At 43.4% G+C, this 18,296-nt stretch overlaps 5 protein-coding genes across 5 annotated transcripts; 2 read left to right on the forward strand and 3 right to left on the reverse strand.

Moving 5' to 3' along the window:
• Positions 1-3,529: 3,529 nt before the first annotated feature.
• DFL_003448 (uncharacterized protein) lies at positions 3,530-4,564 on the forward strand (the record flags this gene model as incomplete). The annotated part of the gene is made up of 1 exon (XM_067632387.1): positions 3,530-4,564. The coding sequence occupies one exon, from the start codon at positions 3,530-3,532 to the stop codon at positions 4,562-4,564; it is 1,035 nt and encodes a 344-aa protein (XP_067490661.1).
• Positions 4,565-5,748: 1,184 nt separating this feature from the next.
• DFL_003449 (uncharacterized protein) lies at positions 5,749-7,039 on the forward strand (the record flags this gene model as incomplete). Its single annotated transcript, XM_067632388.1, has 6 exons — positions 5,749-5,899; positions 5,978-6,087; positions 6,147-6,195; positions 6,254-6,398; positions 6,470-6,920; positions 6,980-7,039. 6 exons carry the CDS (start codon positions 5,749-5,751, stop codon positions 7,037-7,039), a joined length of 966 nt encoding a protein of 321 aa, XP_067490662.1.
• Positions 7,040-7,370: 331 nt separating this feature from the next.
• DFL_003450 (uncharacterized protein) lies at positions 7,371-8,526 on the reverse strand (the record flags this gene model as incomplete). Its single annotated transcript, XM_067632390.1, has 2 exons — positions 7,371-8,097; positions 8,159-8,526. 2 exons carry the CDS (start codon positions 8,524-8,526, stop codon positions 7,371-7,373), a joined length of 1,095 nt encoding a protein of 364 aa, XP_067490663.1.
• Positions 8,527-10,084: 1,558 nt separating this feature from the next.
• Positions 10,085-10,450, reverse strand: DFL_003451 (uncharacterized protein; the record flags this gene model as incomplete). The annotated part of the gene is made up of 1 exon (XM_067632391.1): positions 10,085-10,450. One exon carries the CDS (start codon positions 10,448-10,450, stop codon positions 10,085-10,087), a length of 366 nt encoding a protein of 121 aa, XP_067490664.1.
• Positions 10,451-14,053: 3,603 nt separating this feature from the next.
• DFL_003452 (uncharacterized protein) lies at positions 14,054-15,307 on the reverse strand (the record flags this gene model as incomplete). Its single annotated transcript, XM_067632392.1, has 1 exon — positions 14,054-15,307. The coding sequence occupies one exon, from the start codon at positions 15,305-15,307 to the stop codon at positions 14,054-14,056; it is 1,254 nt and encodes a 417-aa protein (XP_067490665.1).
• Between the last annotated feature and the right edge of the window lie 2,989 nt (positions 15,308-18,296).

The following is an 18,296-nucleotide window of genomic DNA, read 5'->3' on the forward strand; positions in this document are numbered from 1 at the left end:
CCCTCATCCTGTATCGTGTCTATTTAACGACCACCTATTTCGTGTAGACTAGCATAAATCCAGCGATTAATCCATCAATCAATCAATTGATCAATCCCATTACAATTCACTTCTCTGACTTCTTGATTCTTAATAAGGAAATTCTCTATTCCAATAACTTTCAGAAAACAATCACAGCGCAATTAGGCTCCTACAGTATTGATCGAATGTGGGAAAATTCACTGATTACTATCAATAATATATTAAGAGCATGCAGCAAGGGCTATAGCACTATCTTCTAACTCAACTATAGTTCTGACCGGCATGGTAATTGGGACAGTCGTTGGCGTTTTTTTCGCGTCTCCATATATTGGCATGGTGATAGGAGTTGGCCTTGCAACGCCTCTGGGAGTATTTGCGGAGACGGAAATTGCGGATAAGTATATCTAGGACCCGAGACTTAGATCTAAAATCAAAGAAGCAACCCTTGGCCGCTATATTATAGAGACAATCCGCAATATGTTTGCAGCGGGGCGGAATTCATGAAGGCACTCGCGGCGCGGGGAGTTTTAGCAACCTCACTAGTTACAGAGGTCTCATTATATACCATTTCGAAAAGGTTATTATTCAAAACCCACTTCTTTTATCGTTCAAGCAATATACCGACAAACTGCGCTCACTGTTTCCAGAGTGATCGATGGCTTGAAAGATGGCTTCATTCACGAATGGATACGAAAATAAATGAATTCAACGATATCAAACGTATGGCTAGGGTGGCCATCTCCCCGTCCCTTCATGTCCCCAAAAAACGGCTACAGGTATTCGATCAGAATTTACAGCACCCTCCGTCGTAGGATGTGATGGTATGAAGTGTTTTACTATTTCGTAAACTACACTTTTGACTTTTTCTCCCTAAGGAGTTCAAGTTTAGATACTTGTGTACCTACATTGGTATATATCAACGCAAAACCCCTTGGTGAAGCACACCATCTGAGTACGAGATTAGATATATATGATCGAAGAGCAAGCTTCGATCTGACAGACGCAACCATCTGAGCTGGCTGTTGGCTGAAAGGACAATACTTTTGATGGCCTAGCGGTTGAGAAGCTTCGAAGGTTTGAGGTATATAGGATAATGATTTAGTGCAAGTGGAATATGGTTTGTGAGGGTGTATTACGTCTTTCAGCTTTGTATATATCGTTTTATAATTTACGTATTTATTTTTGATTGGAAAAATTTCAAAGTCTTAGCTTGGAAGGCATGCCGGCATGGCCTGAAGCTTTAAGTATAATGACAAATCCGTAGTACCTTTTGTCTTCGTAGTATACATAGTTACTTGTAGGTTTATGTTGTATGTTTGTTCTGACAAGCTTGCGTACAAGCAGGAGAGAGGCTGTTGTGCAACAGTCACTTGAAACGCACAATATGTTAGTTCAACGGAATGGCATATGCCAGCATAAATCAACTCATGCTATCCTGTTAACGTGTTTAGCCTTGACACTGTTGTGAAACTAGCTGCACCAAAAAAAAAAAAACAGAAAACATCCGCATATGGGTACGTAGGCTTTAGCTAGCCACTGGGACCGGACGCTCTAGCCGATATCAATGCTTGACTCATTGGAAGCAAACATAAATTATAGAAGTTAAGTCTTTGGGGTCATGGCTTAGACGCAGATTTAATGTATGAAGTCCGAATTTGAACATTAAAACATTGGGTACGAGACTAGTACGAGCTAAATATCCGGCATCGTGAGAGCTTCGTGAAACCATTCTACAAAATTCGCCTAAGAGCTTGTATATGTATACAGCTTACACAAGTGGCGCGTGAGGGGAGCTCGAATATATATTTCCCAGCTTTGTCTATTCAGTTCCACAGTATCTATACTCAACGAATGGTAGCGAGCTGTGCGCAGACTAAGGTCTCCTATTCTCGGTAGCGAGCAACGCTGCGGCGGCTAGGCAAGTTCTTAAGCTTAAGGCTCATCGTATTTCTACGTGGATACCCCTTCAGTACCGGAGACTCTTCATGAACTTTTAAGTAATATCCAATATGGTAATACCAGTTTTATGTCAAATTAATGATAATAATGGACCATTCGCAGTTTCACTGTATAGTTGCTCCCGGCAACTATGAGTATTTTTCGACAAAACCCATATTTTGCTGGAACCTATTTTGTTATCCGGAAACTTTCCCGAGGATAAAAGTCCCCCAGAAGTTCTCGGAGCCGTTTCGTAGTTCTAAAAGTACCCAACGAAAAGTTAAACGACAGTTCATCGGCCCAGCCCTTAACGGATCAAAGGACTCCCGTGATAGAAAGCATGGCAATACTAGCTTCCAGGAATCATTGTACTTAAGGTCATTGGCGTGACTCTACATTCATGTTCATCCACAGGCGTCTATATTTAAACATCATCCGGTTGCCTGCATCGAAAACTACCTTCGGAATCTTAACCGGTTTGAAGCACAGAGTGGATTTAATGTCTGCATTTGTAGCTAAATTTTAAACTCAGAATTAAGGACCATTCTCCTTACTATATAATCACCCTGGCATCTGGCTAGGGTACCCTTTAGAACATACTTTTTCATCTTTTCTTTAACTATAATTTCCGATTCATACTACATCAAATCGTGTTTCGAAATGAACGCGCCCCTTCGAGACCCTGCAAAACTGTGTTGCTACACAAATTTCCAACATGTTTTCCTTTTGAGCTAGTTTTCGATACCCTGGCTCTTTCACATGCCAAAAACTAGGTCCTCAGCACGCCAATAATAGTATTCTATTGCCACATGCTTTTGTCCTCATGCCTGACCGTTTTTCTCATGCAGGCGTCAACAACAACAGGGGGGTTTAAACAGAAAAACTCGACTTTGGTACCTATAGGTTTATCGAGGCCTCGAATTTGAGCCATTCAATGGCGTAGATTACGATCGGGCAGATGACGAAATGTAGATGATCCTCTTCTATTGCCCTCCATTAAGTGCAACAGAGAACCTTGAGCCTCGCCTGCAAAGCAAGACTGAGTGTGGGGTGCCAATGCGCGGTCAAAGCTGAGCTGAGGCTAGAATTGAAGATTTTAAGCTTGTGCTCGTCTATCAGATGCACAAGCCAGCCGCGGGTTTTCCCGACACCTCGAAGTACTTCTCCGTCAGTTGAGGAAGTGGCAGTCGATACCCACTTGATTAATTTCCGACGGATGCAAATATTTCGATCTTAAATCTCTTATCTTCTGATTTTTTCACTTTTAAAATTTAAACCTTCCAAGTCTAAAATTTTCTATATCTTACGATCTGTATACTGGGACCTTTAACTTCAAAACCTGAAGGCTAGATATCGATTTCAGTTTTATCTGCCCCAGCCGAGAACACTGTCACAACAGCCTCCGAATTGGGCATCAGCTAGCGTCCATCCGGCCTACCCAACAGATGCATATCTGACACAACCGCCCTGTATCGGAGACGGAGAGCTCCAACTTGTTCTCGACAAAGAAAGGGGACGGACTCATAAGGGATATAAAATAAAAAAATATTGGGACTCTTATCTTCTAATCATGTCCTCAACCCTCCGACACCGAAAGACCTCTTCAGAGCCCTTAAGCCCAAATCCAAACCTATCTCCTCCACCACTACGAGTACCCTTGATGGATCAATCTTCCAGCCGACAGGTTCAGGTGACAGCTTTGTCTCTTACCTCTCTGCTGACCACCCTAACTACGACCGAGGGTATAACGACCACTGCTAGAAAATTGTATACATACCCTACAAAACGATTATCTTCATCGGATCTCTTTCGAAGGTCTCGATCCGACGACGGCGTTGTAATTTCCACGTCTGGTAGCTCGGGTGCTATAACTCCACCTCCTGATTATGAAGAAGAATCGTTAGCACTTAGTGCCCAACCGTCATCGTCTGCTATTTCTCTACCGATTGCCACACAAAAAACTGAAGATCCGTCGTTGGTTTCCGCTAAATTCGCTATGCAGGGGCATAACCTACTTTCCTTATCTCTTGCCGAGCCTGCAAACTCGAGTTATAGAAGACATCTTTACCTCGACTCGTTAACATATTTACTTCGAGCCCTTCCTTCAGATTTATCACCTTCGGAAACCACACAATTGATATCCTGCCTTCCACCAGCGGTAGTAGAGTCGTTAGAACCACTCCCATCTGCAGAGGGTAGTATCCCGCAACAACGTGTTTATGAACACCCAACGATACATTACTTCCTCTTGGTACTCACCGCTACAACGGTTTCTTCGATTAGAAACCTTACACCCCATCTCAAGTCACTCGCCCAATCGACATGGGAGTACAATCTCAAATATCGAGTTGCGGAACGGAGTTACGACAAAGTCAGGAGGACAGTAGATAGTGGGTTTGCATTCTGGAAAGCAGTTGCGGAGTGGGTTATGTTTGACGATCGTAGTTGCAATACCGGAGAGAATGAAGGTGCAGTCGTGGTCAACGGGAGGAAGCTAAGGTATGGTGGAGGGGTTGTGAAAGACGTTGGCAAATATGCGGGAGGAGTTATTAGAAGCGGGGTCGGTGGTATGGTGGAAGGATTTGTCGAGGGAATGAAAGCGTAGGAGGATATTTTGATAGAAATTAGGTTTGTATTTGATTTGAATAGTGTGTAGACATGGGACGGAGTTCTGGAGACGTTGTTTAGCGATTTATATAATTTAGAGAATGGATTTTACTTGTCAAAGTACTTATCAGAATATCGATATGTCTAGATCTGGAAAGATTTCAAAGATGCTAATTCGAAGTCTTATTTTATGCTACGGAACTCTATAAAATTCCTCCTCTACTGTCTACTGTTAAATTGAACGTCTACAACTTAGCGAGCTTCTAAAACAGCCAAATTCGAGGCTCGGGGTTTAATATGATATGCATGCAGGATAAATTGATAAGAACAATTATTTCTTATCCGGATTAATTATAATTACGTCCCACGTATCACGCGATCCAAAAGCCTTTCATTGGATTTCTGCAAAAGATGCCGCATAAGTTAAATTCAGAGCTCCTCTCACCCCGCGTCACAGCTCCGGCCGCCCGATGACAGCCGACAGCATCACGGACCACCTTTTAGTAAAAACCCGACAAATCGAAATCACATAAAATGGATTATTCACCCACACCATTCCCGTTGCCAACGGCGGTCCAAATTTATCCAGCTGACCCGTAGAATTAAACACAGAAGTTCCATCCCACACAGTTTAGAACTGGTCAGCTTCCCGGTTCGGCCTCCGTTCAAGATGTGTTCGACCATGTCTTCCTTCCGACCGAGGTACAACCACATGAAATAAACAGCCGATAGCTGCACCGCGCACAAAACCGAGAATTTGGGTAGGCGCTAACAGAGCCATGTCGGTACCTCGGATTTCAGGAAGATCCAGTTCGACATTGCATATTACAAAGGTTCGATAAAAAGGATGTCGAGATCGGACGAAAGACACTAACACTCTTTAAGAAACTAGCCAGCGGGCCTTCTTTTCAATAAAAAATTTTCTCTTTAATATCTCCGATACCCCATTCTTCTCCAGCTTTTTTTTTTTTTTTCTTGTCGTGACATTTTGATATCGATTATCTGTGATACCCCGGGCCGTACTCGAAGCAGTAGAATTCCGCCTTGTGATACCCAGCTCAGCGAAATCCCCGCCAACGCCATTTCAACACAATCCTACACGTTTTTAAGCTGATCCCCTTAAAAGTCTGTCAGACGACCGTTGTTTACTTTGAACTTCCTTTTATTCCAAAATCTCAGAATATGTCTACGAAGACAGTAGAGAACACACCCATCGCCATGGCCGCCGAAATCAAAGATGAAGCAAAGGAAGTCGCAAAGGCCGCCGGGGCGGTGTCAGGAATAAGGTCGTTCATAGCCGGTGGTGTCGGCGGTATTTGCGCTGTCGTTGTCGGTAAGTCGTACTTTTTTGGATTGAGGGGCGGAAATTGAAGTCTTTGGGGGGGCGGTTTGGTTAATTAGCGATGATTAGGTCACCCGTTTGATCTGGTGAAGGTGCGACTACAGACAGCAGAACAAGGTGTCTACAGTGGTACTCTTGATGTCGTGAAGAAGACTTTGGCCAAGGAGGGAATAAGAAAGGTTAGTATTCGATTATTCGCAGCCATTAGAGGATTGAGGCTAATATGATTTGCGAATAGGGTCTCTATGCAGGTGTATCCGCGCCACTGGTTGGTGTCACACCTATGTGTATGTTCTCAATTACAGGTTACATGTTGATGCACTATGGCTAACTGGATTATTATAGTCGCTGTCAGCTTCTGGGGTTACGATATGGGAAAGAAGATTGTCCAGGCGACATCAGAAGTCAAGGATGGCCAGCTCTCTATCGCTCAGATTTCCGCAGCTGGTTTCTTCTCCGCCATCCCAATGACCTTGATCACAGCTCCTTTGTATGTGATTTACTCAATTGACTTCTTATCTGAGGATTACCAGGGCTAATACGGATTTTCTGCGATTTTAGTGAGCGAGTAAAGGTCCTCCTACAAATCCAAGGCCAATCTTCTGGCCCAAAGAAGTACGCCAACGGTCTCGATGTTGTCCGCCAGCTCTACGCCGAGGGCGGTATCCGCTCCGTATTCCGCGGTTCGGCCGCCACTCTAGCCCGTGACGGTCCCGGCTCGGCAGCATACTTCGCAGCATACGAGTATACCAAGAGGGCATTGACACCACCAGACTCCAAGGATCTTAGCTTGCCAGCAATTATCGCAGCTGGTGGTGCCGCCGGTATTGCCATGTGGATCTCTATTTTCCCAGTCGATACGGTCAAGAGTAGATTACAGAGCGCGGAGGGTAAAGTCACAGTCGGTGGGGTTGTGAGGGAGATCTATGGAAAGGGAGGTATCAAGGCCTTTTTCCCTGGTCTGACACCAGCACTGTTGAGAGCCGTGCCTGCAAACGCAGCAACCTTTGTGGTAAGTTTTGAGCTCACTTGATTCTTATAGGAGAGGTTGGATTCTAACAGTAACTTTAGGGTGTCGAATGGGCTCACAAAGCAATGAGGAAATTATTTGATGGAGAAGAAACCATATAAAAAATAGATTCGACATTGAAGAGGCGTATTTAGAAGGATTGTACATAGGTCTGGGTATGCGCATAGATGGATTTGGGACATTAGCCGTTCCTTCCACCTAATTGATATTTCTTTTGAACACTCAAGTTTCCCCAAAGCGATAAGTTCTAGATGCTGATATCTAGATGGCGGGGCTTATCGGGCCGAGCCCTGACCGTAGTTGGAAGTTCGTAATCAATTAACGCGCCATTCATTGCTATTGGGGTATAATAATCGCTAGTTCTAGATATCCGAATAACGCCAGTTCCGTCGAAAAATAAAAAATTATATTAAATCAAAGAGTCCTTCGAATTCACACGAACTCCTCAATAGGATTCCCCGGCATTCCAGTATAAACCAACAAATCACCACCAGCTTCCGCGCCTCTCAAAATCCCCTTCAAAGCTTTATCCTTAATCAACCTCTTCATTCCCATCGGATCCATTCTCACCTTCAGGTTCTTCCCCATCTCCCCAGCGATTACACCAGTAACTATCGCTGCAGACAAAAAGGTTCCACTGTCGACTTTGACACCCCCATTTACTCCCTTAAGCGTCGTGCTCACAATATTACCGCCTGGAGCGTGTAAATCGATGCATGGCCCAAAATCCGCGGTTTCGAGCCTCTTATCGAATACATCTGTTGCGCCGACGACGATTAAGCCTGGAATATCCTTTACATATCCCGCAGGAAAGTCGTTACATGCATCTCTTCCTCTATCGCCTGCAGCGACAGTAACATGCATGCCATCTTTTATTGCCCGCTCCAGCATTTTCTTTAAATCATCCGAGTTCCCAGCTGCGTCGAAAAGTTCTTTTGGGAAACCGAAACCCAGGTTCAGGATCGAACCTTTAAAGTTTGCTGCAGCTCTACGAGCATTATGGAGTAGGATTGCGGATTCGACGCCGGATGTGATGTTGGATATTAAGGCGGCAGGGTTCTTGGTGTCGAATAATGGGGAGAAGACTTTAATTCCTACGAGGGAGACATTCTTGGCGACGCCATAGTTGAGAGAACCGACTGCGCCTGCTATTTGTGTTCTATGCCAGTAAATTTATCAGTAAGATTTTCGCGGCAACTATTAGGGAAGAAGATGCTTACCCATGTCCACTATTCTCCTCTAAATCGTCGTCAAAAGTGCTAATCGCATTCCTCGCCCGCTTCCCAAACTCCGGATGATCCACATCGATACCAGTATCGACAATATAAACTTCCACCCCTTCCCCATCATCTAGCTCCGTAAAACGATACTTATACGACAACTCATCCGTTGGTCGACCATTCTGCGTTATAGGCGCAGTACCTGAAATCCGCTGTAAAGACCACGGCGCGGTGCCTTGTTCGATTACATTTACTTTTGCGCAAGAAAGTGGCTTTTTGGTACCACGGGTTTCGATGCTGATTGGTACTGTCAGAGCCGTTGGGAGGGATAGGAGGAGAAAAGCGGGAAAGAAAGTGAAGATCTTCATTTTTTTAAAAAAATTCGTTTGGTGTTAAAGTGGTTAGGAGTTATACGTAATTGATTCGTGAAATGCTACGAGGGAACCGGCCCGAGACGATACGATCGCACAGCGACCTATTGACAAAAAAACGAATGACGATATTTTGAAAATAGTGAATGACTAGTGTGGAAAAGATGAGAAAAGGGAAAAAGAAGAAAGGAGAGTAAGAGGGAGGGACGTAAGGTACGTATGTAAACGTAAGTTGGCAAGTAAGACCCTAAGGAAAGAGTCCTGATAGGATACCCTTAGTCTCTGTTTAATATAATTATCTATATATTTTTTTTTCCCGTACGATACTATAGTACTAGTATTACTGTAGAAACTTTTTGAATTGTTTCGTTCATGCGAAACTCAGATTTGATGCATATGTGCGGCCCCGTGGACTTCATGGTGAATCGTGGCTGCAGGATGCCGGATGTGGGCCCACAAGGTTAATAGGCGCCCTACAGATGCGAGAATATAAAGTTAAAGAGTCAACTTACGGTTCTGTAAGCCCCCATCTTGGCCGACCGTCACTGAAATTTATGTGAACGGGCCCCTTGAATTATATTAGTCTCGCTCCCGGATCGAAAGTCTGTTGTCGTCTTTCATAGGAAGACCATTTGAGGAAAGCCGCATGTTGGCGCACAAAAAATCGGTGATGCTAAGCCTGATATGGTTTAGCTCAGTCTCGGTTCGACACAAAATTTGCTGCATGAGGGATGAGTTTCAGGGATAGTGACCTGCCGCATGTGATGTTGTGGCTTGAAACATGGCTGAAGGGCAGGGTTGAGCTTGGCCTGCCTTGAATATCCCTTGAGCTGAGCTTCCAGCTTTGAGCCTCAAACTCGGACTTTGGAGGATCATGGCTATCTCTAGGAATCTCGGATAGGCCGCTGGTTGAGCTGTTGGAATTTCAAGATTAGAGTGCCTGCAATTTTGACCGCAGTGAATCGGGGCCTTAATATTGTGTATTCGAAGTTCGAAGTGAACCTTATGCATATCAAAATAAAATAAAATAAAATAAAATCTCAAGAGATTTGGGTTCTCTAGGAGTCACATAAGATATATCTACGAATACAGTTTTCAGATTTAACCTTCGGACTAAATAATTTCCCCAAAATATAGTACAGTAATCTACGTTTACTAAGGCGAAATATCAGTAGTCTATGCGCGAGCTATCTATTGAAGCTTACGACGAAATCACGAAGATTCAAAATAGTTCAACAAATGATAGCAGCGGGGGATTTGTATTAGACCAAAGCCAGTTGGCATTAATTACTTTCAAAAGACAATCCTATGTGTACACCTGATTCTATGCTATAATTCGTTGAAAAAAATAAAACGCCATAACTATCCCATATTCCCAGAATATGTATATCAATAAATAAGAAAAGTCATTAAGCTTGTAAAAATTGCTATTCTCTTTGAACAAAGAATATTTCCCCAGACGCTCCTAAGTGGGGACCCATGTGTGCCCTACAATAGACCTAAGCATCCGTCGTTGTCTCTCTTCATAAATGCTACGTGTAGAATTCTAAAAACTCTACAACCGTCCAACCATCCTGACAGCGCTGTTCTTCTCAACACTGACGACGTTCGGCATAGTAGCGATATTATCCGCCTGCGCCTGGGTAACCTCAACAGTGAACGCTCTCATGCTATCACCGAACGGGTGGGTTTGGTTTCCCTCAAAGGCCGTGATTGTAGGCCATTTCGCACCCATTTCAGCGAAAATTTCGCTCCATGGACGCTTTTCCTTGTCGTCCATGACGACAAGATAGTCGCTTACAGCCGAGTCTCCAGATGGGGCGGCAACGGCAGACTCCGTGGGGGTTGGAGCTTGTGCGACTGGAGCCGCGAGGATGGAGGCGAAGAGGAAGAAAGTGGAGAGGAAAGTAGTTGGCTTCATTTTGAGATGGAGGAGAATGGTGGTGATAGCCGGTATCGATTTGAGTATGAGAGTTTATGTTTTTTGTTTATCCGAGTAGCGAATTGCAATATTAATTTAGATCGCTTGATGAGGATGATGCTGATGATGGTGAGGAAAGTTGGATGGAGGAGGGAAACATGTGTAATTTATATTCTTCAGTTCTTTCATCCCGGCGATATATTTTGACATCAAAGAAGATTACCCACTTAGGATTATGTCCTATCACAATTGATGTTCAGGAAACCTAAGATTTCCCGTTTGGAACACAACCTGCAGAAGGGGATCTGGGCAAAGTTTCGATCTCGGAAGATCCTTGGAAACCATCGCATCTCCTCTACACCTAGGATACTTGGCTGTTTGGATTATCTGCAAAGATGTTTCAATAAAAACTATTAATGTAACCTACACGCGAAACATCCTATTGCAAAATAACTCTTTTTTTCTCCGCATGCAATGTGCTCTATGATCGCAATTCCGAGTATTTTGATTATCTTAGAAGACAATGGGAATATAAGAATCAGCAATATCGAGGATGCGGCATAACCGTGTTCATTCGCTAGCCTTAAGATATCCCGTTTCTGCTTTGGGCATGAATTTCGAGCTGCCCCTCGTTGTTTCATGTTTTAAGAATTGTGCCCCATAGTGAGGACAAGTGTCGGGGAACAAGACAACAGCATGGCGAAACGTTCCACAAAGCCAACAGAGGTATGAAGTTAGAAAATTTGTTCTTTAAGAGTGGCTGAATCGATTCTAAAGTTGTATCCCACCTATCTAGAAGCATGGCAGGACAGGACCCCGTCGAGGTTGTTGCACGTTTGTGTTGCAGGAGAGGCTTTTGAGGATCCATGTCCGTGTTTGTTTCTGAGGCTCTGTGTTGCCACATACCACAAATCCAAAAGTTTTTGCGTTGTGTCCATCATAGCTTCCCAAATCACACATCAGCTTCTTCTCCCATCCACTTTACGCTCTTCTCCTACCTACGTGTCTCATCATCAAAATATGCCATAAGCATCACTTCGGCTCACAGAGCCCGGCGGTTATGTATGGAAGGTATCGACTTCTTGCCAGGCGATAATGCAACTGCCAATTTCCAGCTGGAAAACACACTAACGAAAGGAGATTATGGATGATTCCATCAAAATTGACGAACAACCAGTCGAAACAGTTGATGACAATTACTATCGGAGGGCCTGGAATAGTTTCTGCCTCCTATGTATTTCGAAAGGAAATGCTGGGAAGGCGAAAATCATTCTCGTGGCGAACGATATTATATTTATGGATCCGAAACCTCTCCTCTAAACCTTCAAGAGAGGTTTCCTTATAACTACCTACTTAGTAGGTGAATTCTTGGGGGCGAGTTCTATGGCCTAATGAAGCGAGTGTGAGGCTGCTTCGACATCATGATATATCTACTTAAGTATATTGCTTATTATCCAGAGACACGATCTGATTTATACGAAGGAGTCCACATCTATCGGCATGATAAAGCCGAAGACGGCGAATTCATGTATAACACCCATTGCCCACCGCCCTCACCATGACTTCAACAAAATATCAAATCAAGAATATATAGTTCTTAATCTACTCTAACCTTAGCATCGAATGTGCCTACATGAGATTATATTACTTACATTACAGATTGTCATTAAGTTGAAGCGTCTGACGACGAGAACATATGTTATACCTCATACTATCTACTTATACCGCATTACCCGCAGAGGTTTTCCCTGAAAGTGTCGAGCTTTATGAAGGGTGCGCCGCCTGCCCCGTTTATGAAGCATAAAGAATATATACGCCCCAGTTTGGGGTCCATATGACATTACTACCTATTATATTACACTACTTAATTATACTACAGAAATCCTTCTGGAAAAAGACTTTTGTATTTGCTCCATAAATATTGCGCCGCCAGCCCCATTTATGAAGCATACTATTGCAACTATAATCTACCACCCTCTCCCTATCGCAATAATTTTATGAGATAACAAAACCCAAAAAACATAGGATGAATTCCCAATGTGTAACTCCGCATATCAAGGGGACTACAATATCTATCCTATGGATTTACGGCAGGCTTATGAGGAGAATACAACCCGAATTTCGAATTCACCGTATGAACTTGCAGCATCATAACTCCTTCAACAAATAGAGCTATACAAAATATCTTTTCAACGACTTCGTCGTCGTCCCTATATGCAGAATTACCAACATATCGACATTAATATTATATTTATTATATTACATGTCTCAAGGCATATTTTTAGGAATTCGTCGCCGACCTTCCATGATCATGGGTACTGTGGTTGTTTAGTTTTGCGCTGGCGCTACAACGGCCCATGATTAATCGAGGTCTTAATTACAAGGCTAGGTCCGCAAAACACCAAAAATAATTTTCCGTTCTTGCTAAAACTACAATAAGTGGTCAATATAAAGTGCCAAAGACTGTTGAGTTACAACCCGTATCAGAGAAAGTGAATATACTTTTTCCATTTGCTGCTGTCTAGTGTCGAGACTCGACCGCAATGCTTCAATATTGCGTTGACCCCGGAAAATACCACACATCCCCACCTCAACCCCCTCGATTCCGCTAATTTATCTAGCTCCATCACCGACAAGAAACCCCCACAATTCCTTCCCACCCTCTCCTCACAATGGTATGCGACATCAACATCCCCACGAAGACATACCACACCCCCGCACCACGTGAACCTCCAACATCAACCACAAGACACCAACGCCGCGCTCATCGTGTGCGGATTCTTATGATCCGCGGAGTCCAAGAGTCTGTTGCAATAAGGCTCGGCAAGAAACGGGGTTCCGCTTGGCAGCCGTTAGCGACTCGGTGGATTGAGTGTCGAGAGTCGGAACGGATTAGAGATTTGTTACAGCGGGCGTTGGATCGGAGGGTAGGGATTGAAGATGGGAGGGAGGAATTGAGACAGGAGAATTAATATTCGAGGAGGTTATAACACGCCTTTGAATAAAAGATGGTTTGCGCCGGCTATATGATCGTAAACTACTACGGCGGGGAATCGCTTTCCCAAGACTTCAGCTCGAAAGTCCAAAACCTTGGCCACCATTACGAAATTCGGGAGGAACACGGCTTGTTCGGCGGTGCACCCTGGGGTAGGCTTAGGAATGCTACAGGAGAGTTAGTATGGTTTCGTAATTATTATGAACGACTTCGTGGGGACGCTCCCACTCCGGATGTACCACCTAGCCTAGCCGATGATGCTCCGGGGCTAAGGAGGCTGGTACTGAGAAACAGCGCTTGGAAGCACGAGGGGGTTAATAACGGTTCGTGATGGGAAAGTAATTCTTTCTCGGACCATTTGTATATACTAGGATCGCGATCGCTTTGTCTAATAGACCTCCCTTTCCGCGAATACCTGGCCGCTCTGTTTATCGAGATGAAAGGAAAATTGATGTTATAATAGGGAGGTGAAGTATATTTGTCCACACAAAAAAATTTTGAATTGAATTACTTCAATATATACAAACGCTCTATACAGGTTCAAATGCACCAAACCGTCATCATTGAAAAAATACAAGTACCCAAGTAGACGGGATATAAATCAACTTTTAGATATCCTGCCCCCCAGACAATCTCTCCTGCCCAACCATCCAGCATCTCCTCCCTCTAATCTGTCCCTTCTCCTCCGCCCATCTCCCAAATGTTATATCTTGCTCCACAATCTCCCCGTTTTTTTTCTTTACTCTGTGCTTACTAACAACCATATCCCTCTTCGGTCTTAGAAATACAGCAACAGAGTATCTTTCCGCACCACCCTTAGGAAGAACAACAGCATGGACTGTTGGTAATACTGTTCCCTCACCAATTGCTTCTTTCCCATCATTGATTATATTCTTGCCTTCCAGGGCCGTAAAGTGCGTCATTAGATCTCCTGCGATCACTAAAACTGTATTTTCAATCGGAGGCGCCAAGAATATATTGCCGTTTCTATCCCATACATATAGTCCCGATGGCTCTGTCGCCGTCATTAGCGTTAGAACGCCATGGTCTGTATGCGCCTCCATCCGTGGAAGCGAGTAACCATCTTCCTTCTGCTGTGATTTCCTACTCGAACCGCTATGGCTACTAGAGCTACTACTACTCGCAACAGGGAGTCCATTGTTCTGGATATTCGGACGCTCTAGTATTGTCGACGAATAGCGTAAATATCGCATAGTACTGAATCCAATATCATTCATAACCTCTTCGGGAACCACAATCCTTTTATCCCCATTTTCCGTTAAAGTTTGATTAAACACCCCACAAATCTTTTGTAATAGTTCAATTGACTTTTCAAAGTACTCTCTTGTTAAGTATCGAAATCCTTCGTCTTCGAGGGTTAATAATGTTCCGCCGTTATCCGGTGTGTAGTCCCACCATTCTCTGCCGCTGGGTTTGGCGTGATTATACCCTCTTACTGTTGATTTTCTAGGGTGTATTAAACTTTGTTTTACTGAATCTGGTGATGTTAAGATCTGCTTTGCTTGTGGCAATGGTGGTGGAGGTAATGGATGTCCGACGAGGTAAAATGCTGCAAATTGAGTTAAGATCTCAGGGACAAGGTACAAGTCCTCATAATGAATAATGGGGAGAAGATCGGAGTCTGTAAGGTCTGAGGAGTTTGTATTCGATGAACGGTTTGAATTTGAACGGTTAGGCGATGATTGGAAGTTGTAGTTCGGAGAAGAAAGGGTATTATCGTCGTCGTCATCTGTTGCACGGAATTTGCCTTTCTCTTCTCGGGTTGGAGGTTTACGTTTCGGAGGGTTCTTGGGCTTCTTCGATGCGAAGAGGGTTTTGAAGTGGGTTGTTAGCCAGGCCATGGTGATGTGAGGGTGGTATATAGCTATATATCTGGGGTACGTTGATGGCAGGTGGTTAGGAAGGATAGGGCGATGGAATGAAGGATGTCTCGGAGTCGAGAATGGGAGAAGGTGGGTGTTGGGGTTGTCGGGATTGTCGGATGATGCGTTGTGCGTGGTATTTGCGGATTCGGGCCGACGGATTCAATCTGTCCTCCGAGATATCGACAGATGTATACTCTCGAAACTGCTCAAAATAATATACGATACTTTCACCCGTAAGCCTTCAAGAAATATATATCATTAGAGACCCTTTTACAACTCAGCCGCCCCGCCTTTTGCGCATGCGATCATTTTTTTCTTGGATCGGTTTTCTTTAAATATCCTCAGACTTGACATACATGGGCTACCTAGTTGAGCCTTGCCAACAAGATGCAAGGAAAACGAGTCAGAGTATTCCTGCGCCCTAACGACACCACTACGGACGAAGTGATTTGAAAGAGTGAAACCCCGAACAAAAAGTTGGGGAAATAAGGCTGAGTTGCTCTTGAGTTCAGGTCGGCAGCGAATCGGTGGCGTTCGGCTACTGTGGGGTTCCACATGGGACTTCGCCTTGAATACGCTAATGGCGGGCGGGCATGTGTGCGAGGTGATTCTATTCTCGTTATGAAAAGACGTGAAGCGGCTCAAAACTGTACATAATTGTATTTGTGTGGCCTTTGGATGAAACTTCTACGGCATATCGACAAGGAAAGCTTCGAAGGTTAAGGGTCAGAATCTAAAGTTAAAAGTTAGGCTGCCCTGGCCTTGTACCCCAGACTAACAAAGGTGTTTTGATTGCGAACATGGATGCCTGCTTTGTGCAAACCGTACGTAGGTTACGTCAGAGCTGTTTCAACATTTCACCAGCGGACACCATGGTCTATATACAGAAACTAGGGCTAATCCCTTACCTTATAAATTGCAGCTATTTATTTAGACAATATTCCGAAGTAAATTTGCATAAAGATTTAACGACAGGAATCTTGTGGGGCCTAAATTATAAGAACTTTTGTATTCTCAATCACGGGTCTCAAACTACTAAATCCACGATATCTATTCATCTATTAAACTTACATTCGCTCGGTGGAAAGCAGCATTGTCAAAGTAACGCTATTTTTTAAACTTTATCCCAGATGGATGGTAAGCAGCCTTATCTTGCGTAGAAATGCCAATGCACCAAGAATTCATCAACTTCATATCATATCATACCCCAATTTAGCAAACAGGCCGAAACACCCAGATATGCACTGGAGGAGTTTTTGTTATTAAAAAAATATGAAATTGTGCTGGAAGGAATCCGAAGGATTCATAAATAGTCTGTTACACTGATTTGAGTTGGTACAACATAACAGCAAATGAAAAGATATTCTGTTGCAATCATAAAAAGTTGCGAAGCGTGAGAAGATGGAAAGAGTAGATGGTATAGGTTGTTGGTTTCTGTTAAGCCTATATCGTTAAATTACAGCTACCTGACCGATATCATTTTCATTGTTCACAGGTTGTCCTTTTCATACTGAGAAGACTAATTTTGCTATTCAAAGTGTCTACCTGGGTAGCTTGCAAGGCAAACTGCACTTCAGATTTCTGAGCAATCTGACTGTTGTACTACGCTGTCATCATAGCGGGGAAAGGGGAAGGATAATAGGTAGTAAGAGACAGTGGGGATCAGTATTTTTTAATTCGGTTGCGCATGTAAGCTCCTTTTCGACCATTTGCTCCAAGTGAATTGAGGAAGAAAAGACGAAGATGAAAACGAGAAAGCTCACACCCATATGCCGCTCAGGAGCTTTAAAATGCTCTAATTCTAATGCATCTCAGAAGGTGAAAAAAAAAAAAAAAAAAAATTTAGATAAGAAATTTTTGGCCGTACAGACTGCGTTCGTCCCCCCTAAGAAAGACGTAGAACTCTGTCAAGAGATGGAATAAAGAATTAACTGAAAGAGGTGCATTTGCATTGAGCTTTTTCGAGTTCAACTTGTTTCCTCAAACAGAGCAGCATACTCGTAGATTGTCATGTCTATCGGCCGCAGAGCGGCTTGCACCTAGGAAGTGCAATTTCTTCTGCTTGTCGGGCACCCTGAGTCGAGAAAAATTTGACAAGATCTTCGATTTCATCCAACCCAATGGTGACGGGAACGTAATGTAGCCAGGGTGCTAGGGAGTAACGCAGCCGTCATACTCACTGCTCTGCCGGTGTTTGTTTGAACACAACGCAAACAATATTTTCTGAATTTTGTCAGGCCGCAGAGTTTCGCACACCTACGCAAAATATAACCAGGCTAACACAAGAGCGTCGGCCCCATAAGCCCCCAATTCTGACAATACGACTCAAAGAACTTCGAATCGGAAATCTGAGTAACCTTGGTTTGGTACTTTAGTACGCAACTCTACACAGAGAGTCTTGTATATAATTAGATAAATCCCTTCATATAGATAGTTCTTCGTTCGATAATCTAATTATTACCTAAGATCACGTTCATCTCGCAGGCCCACGCAGTACATGGTTTTACAGCTAAAAATCGAAACCAAAGCAAATTAAATTATAGTTCACTTAGCAAAAAGCCAAACCGCTTTAACTCATTCTTAGCGGTTTAGTAAGGTTTAGTTTCTATACAAGCTGCCCCATGTCAATCACTAAAAACGACGCCTTTTCAACAACGACTGTTATATAAAGTTATAAAATCTTTAGGAAATTTTATAGATTTTATAAAATTACGTTTATTTCGTCTTGCAAATAAGTCCTTTTTTATGGGAATCGCAAGAAAATTGAGGTTGTAAGAACGGTGCGGATTTGTTACAAACGTTTTGGTAGATAGCAACTGGCTCCCAAGCACAAAGTTTCACAAAACTGGTGGAAATCTGCCACAAAAATAACGCAGTTTTGGTACCCTGGAATTCACGAATTCCACGTGTATTCGATCTACTGCGGCCATTCTATAAATTGCTACTAATATACATTGGAATAGAT

This window comes from Arthrobotrys flagrans (genome assembly GCF_004000055.1).
Source record: "Arthrobotrys flagrans strain CBS H-5679 chromosome Unknown unitig_0, whole genome shotgun sequence".
In the NCBI taxonomy this organism is placed as follows: Eukaryota; Fungi; Ascomycota; class Orbiliomycetes; order Orbiliales; family Orbiliaceae; genus Arthrobotrys; species Arthrobotrys flagrans.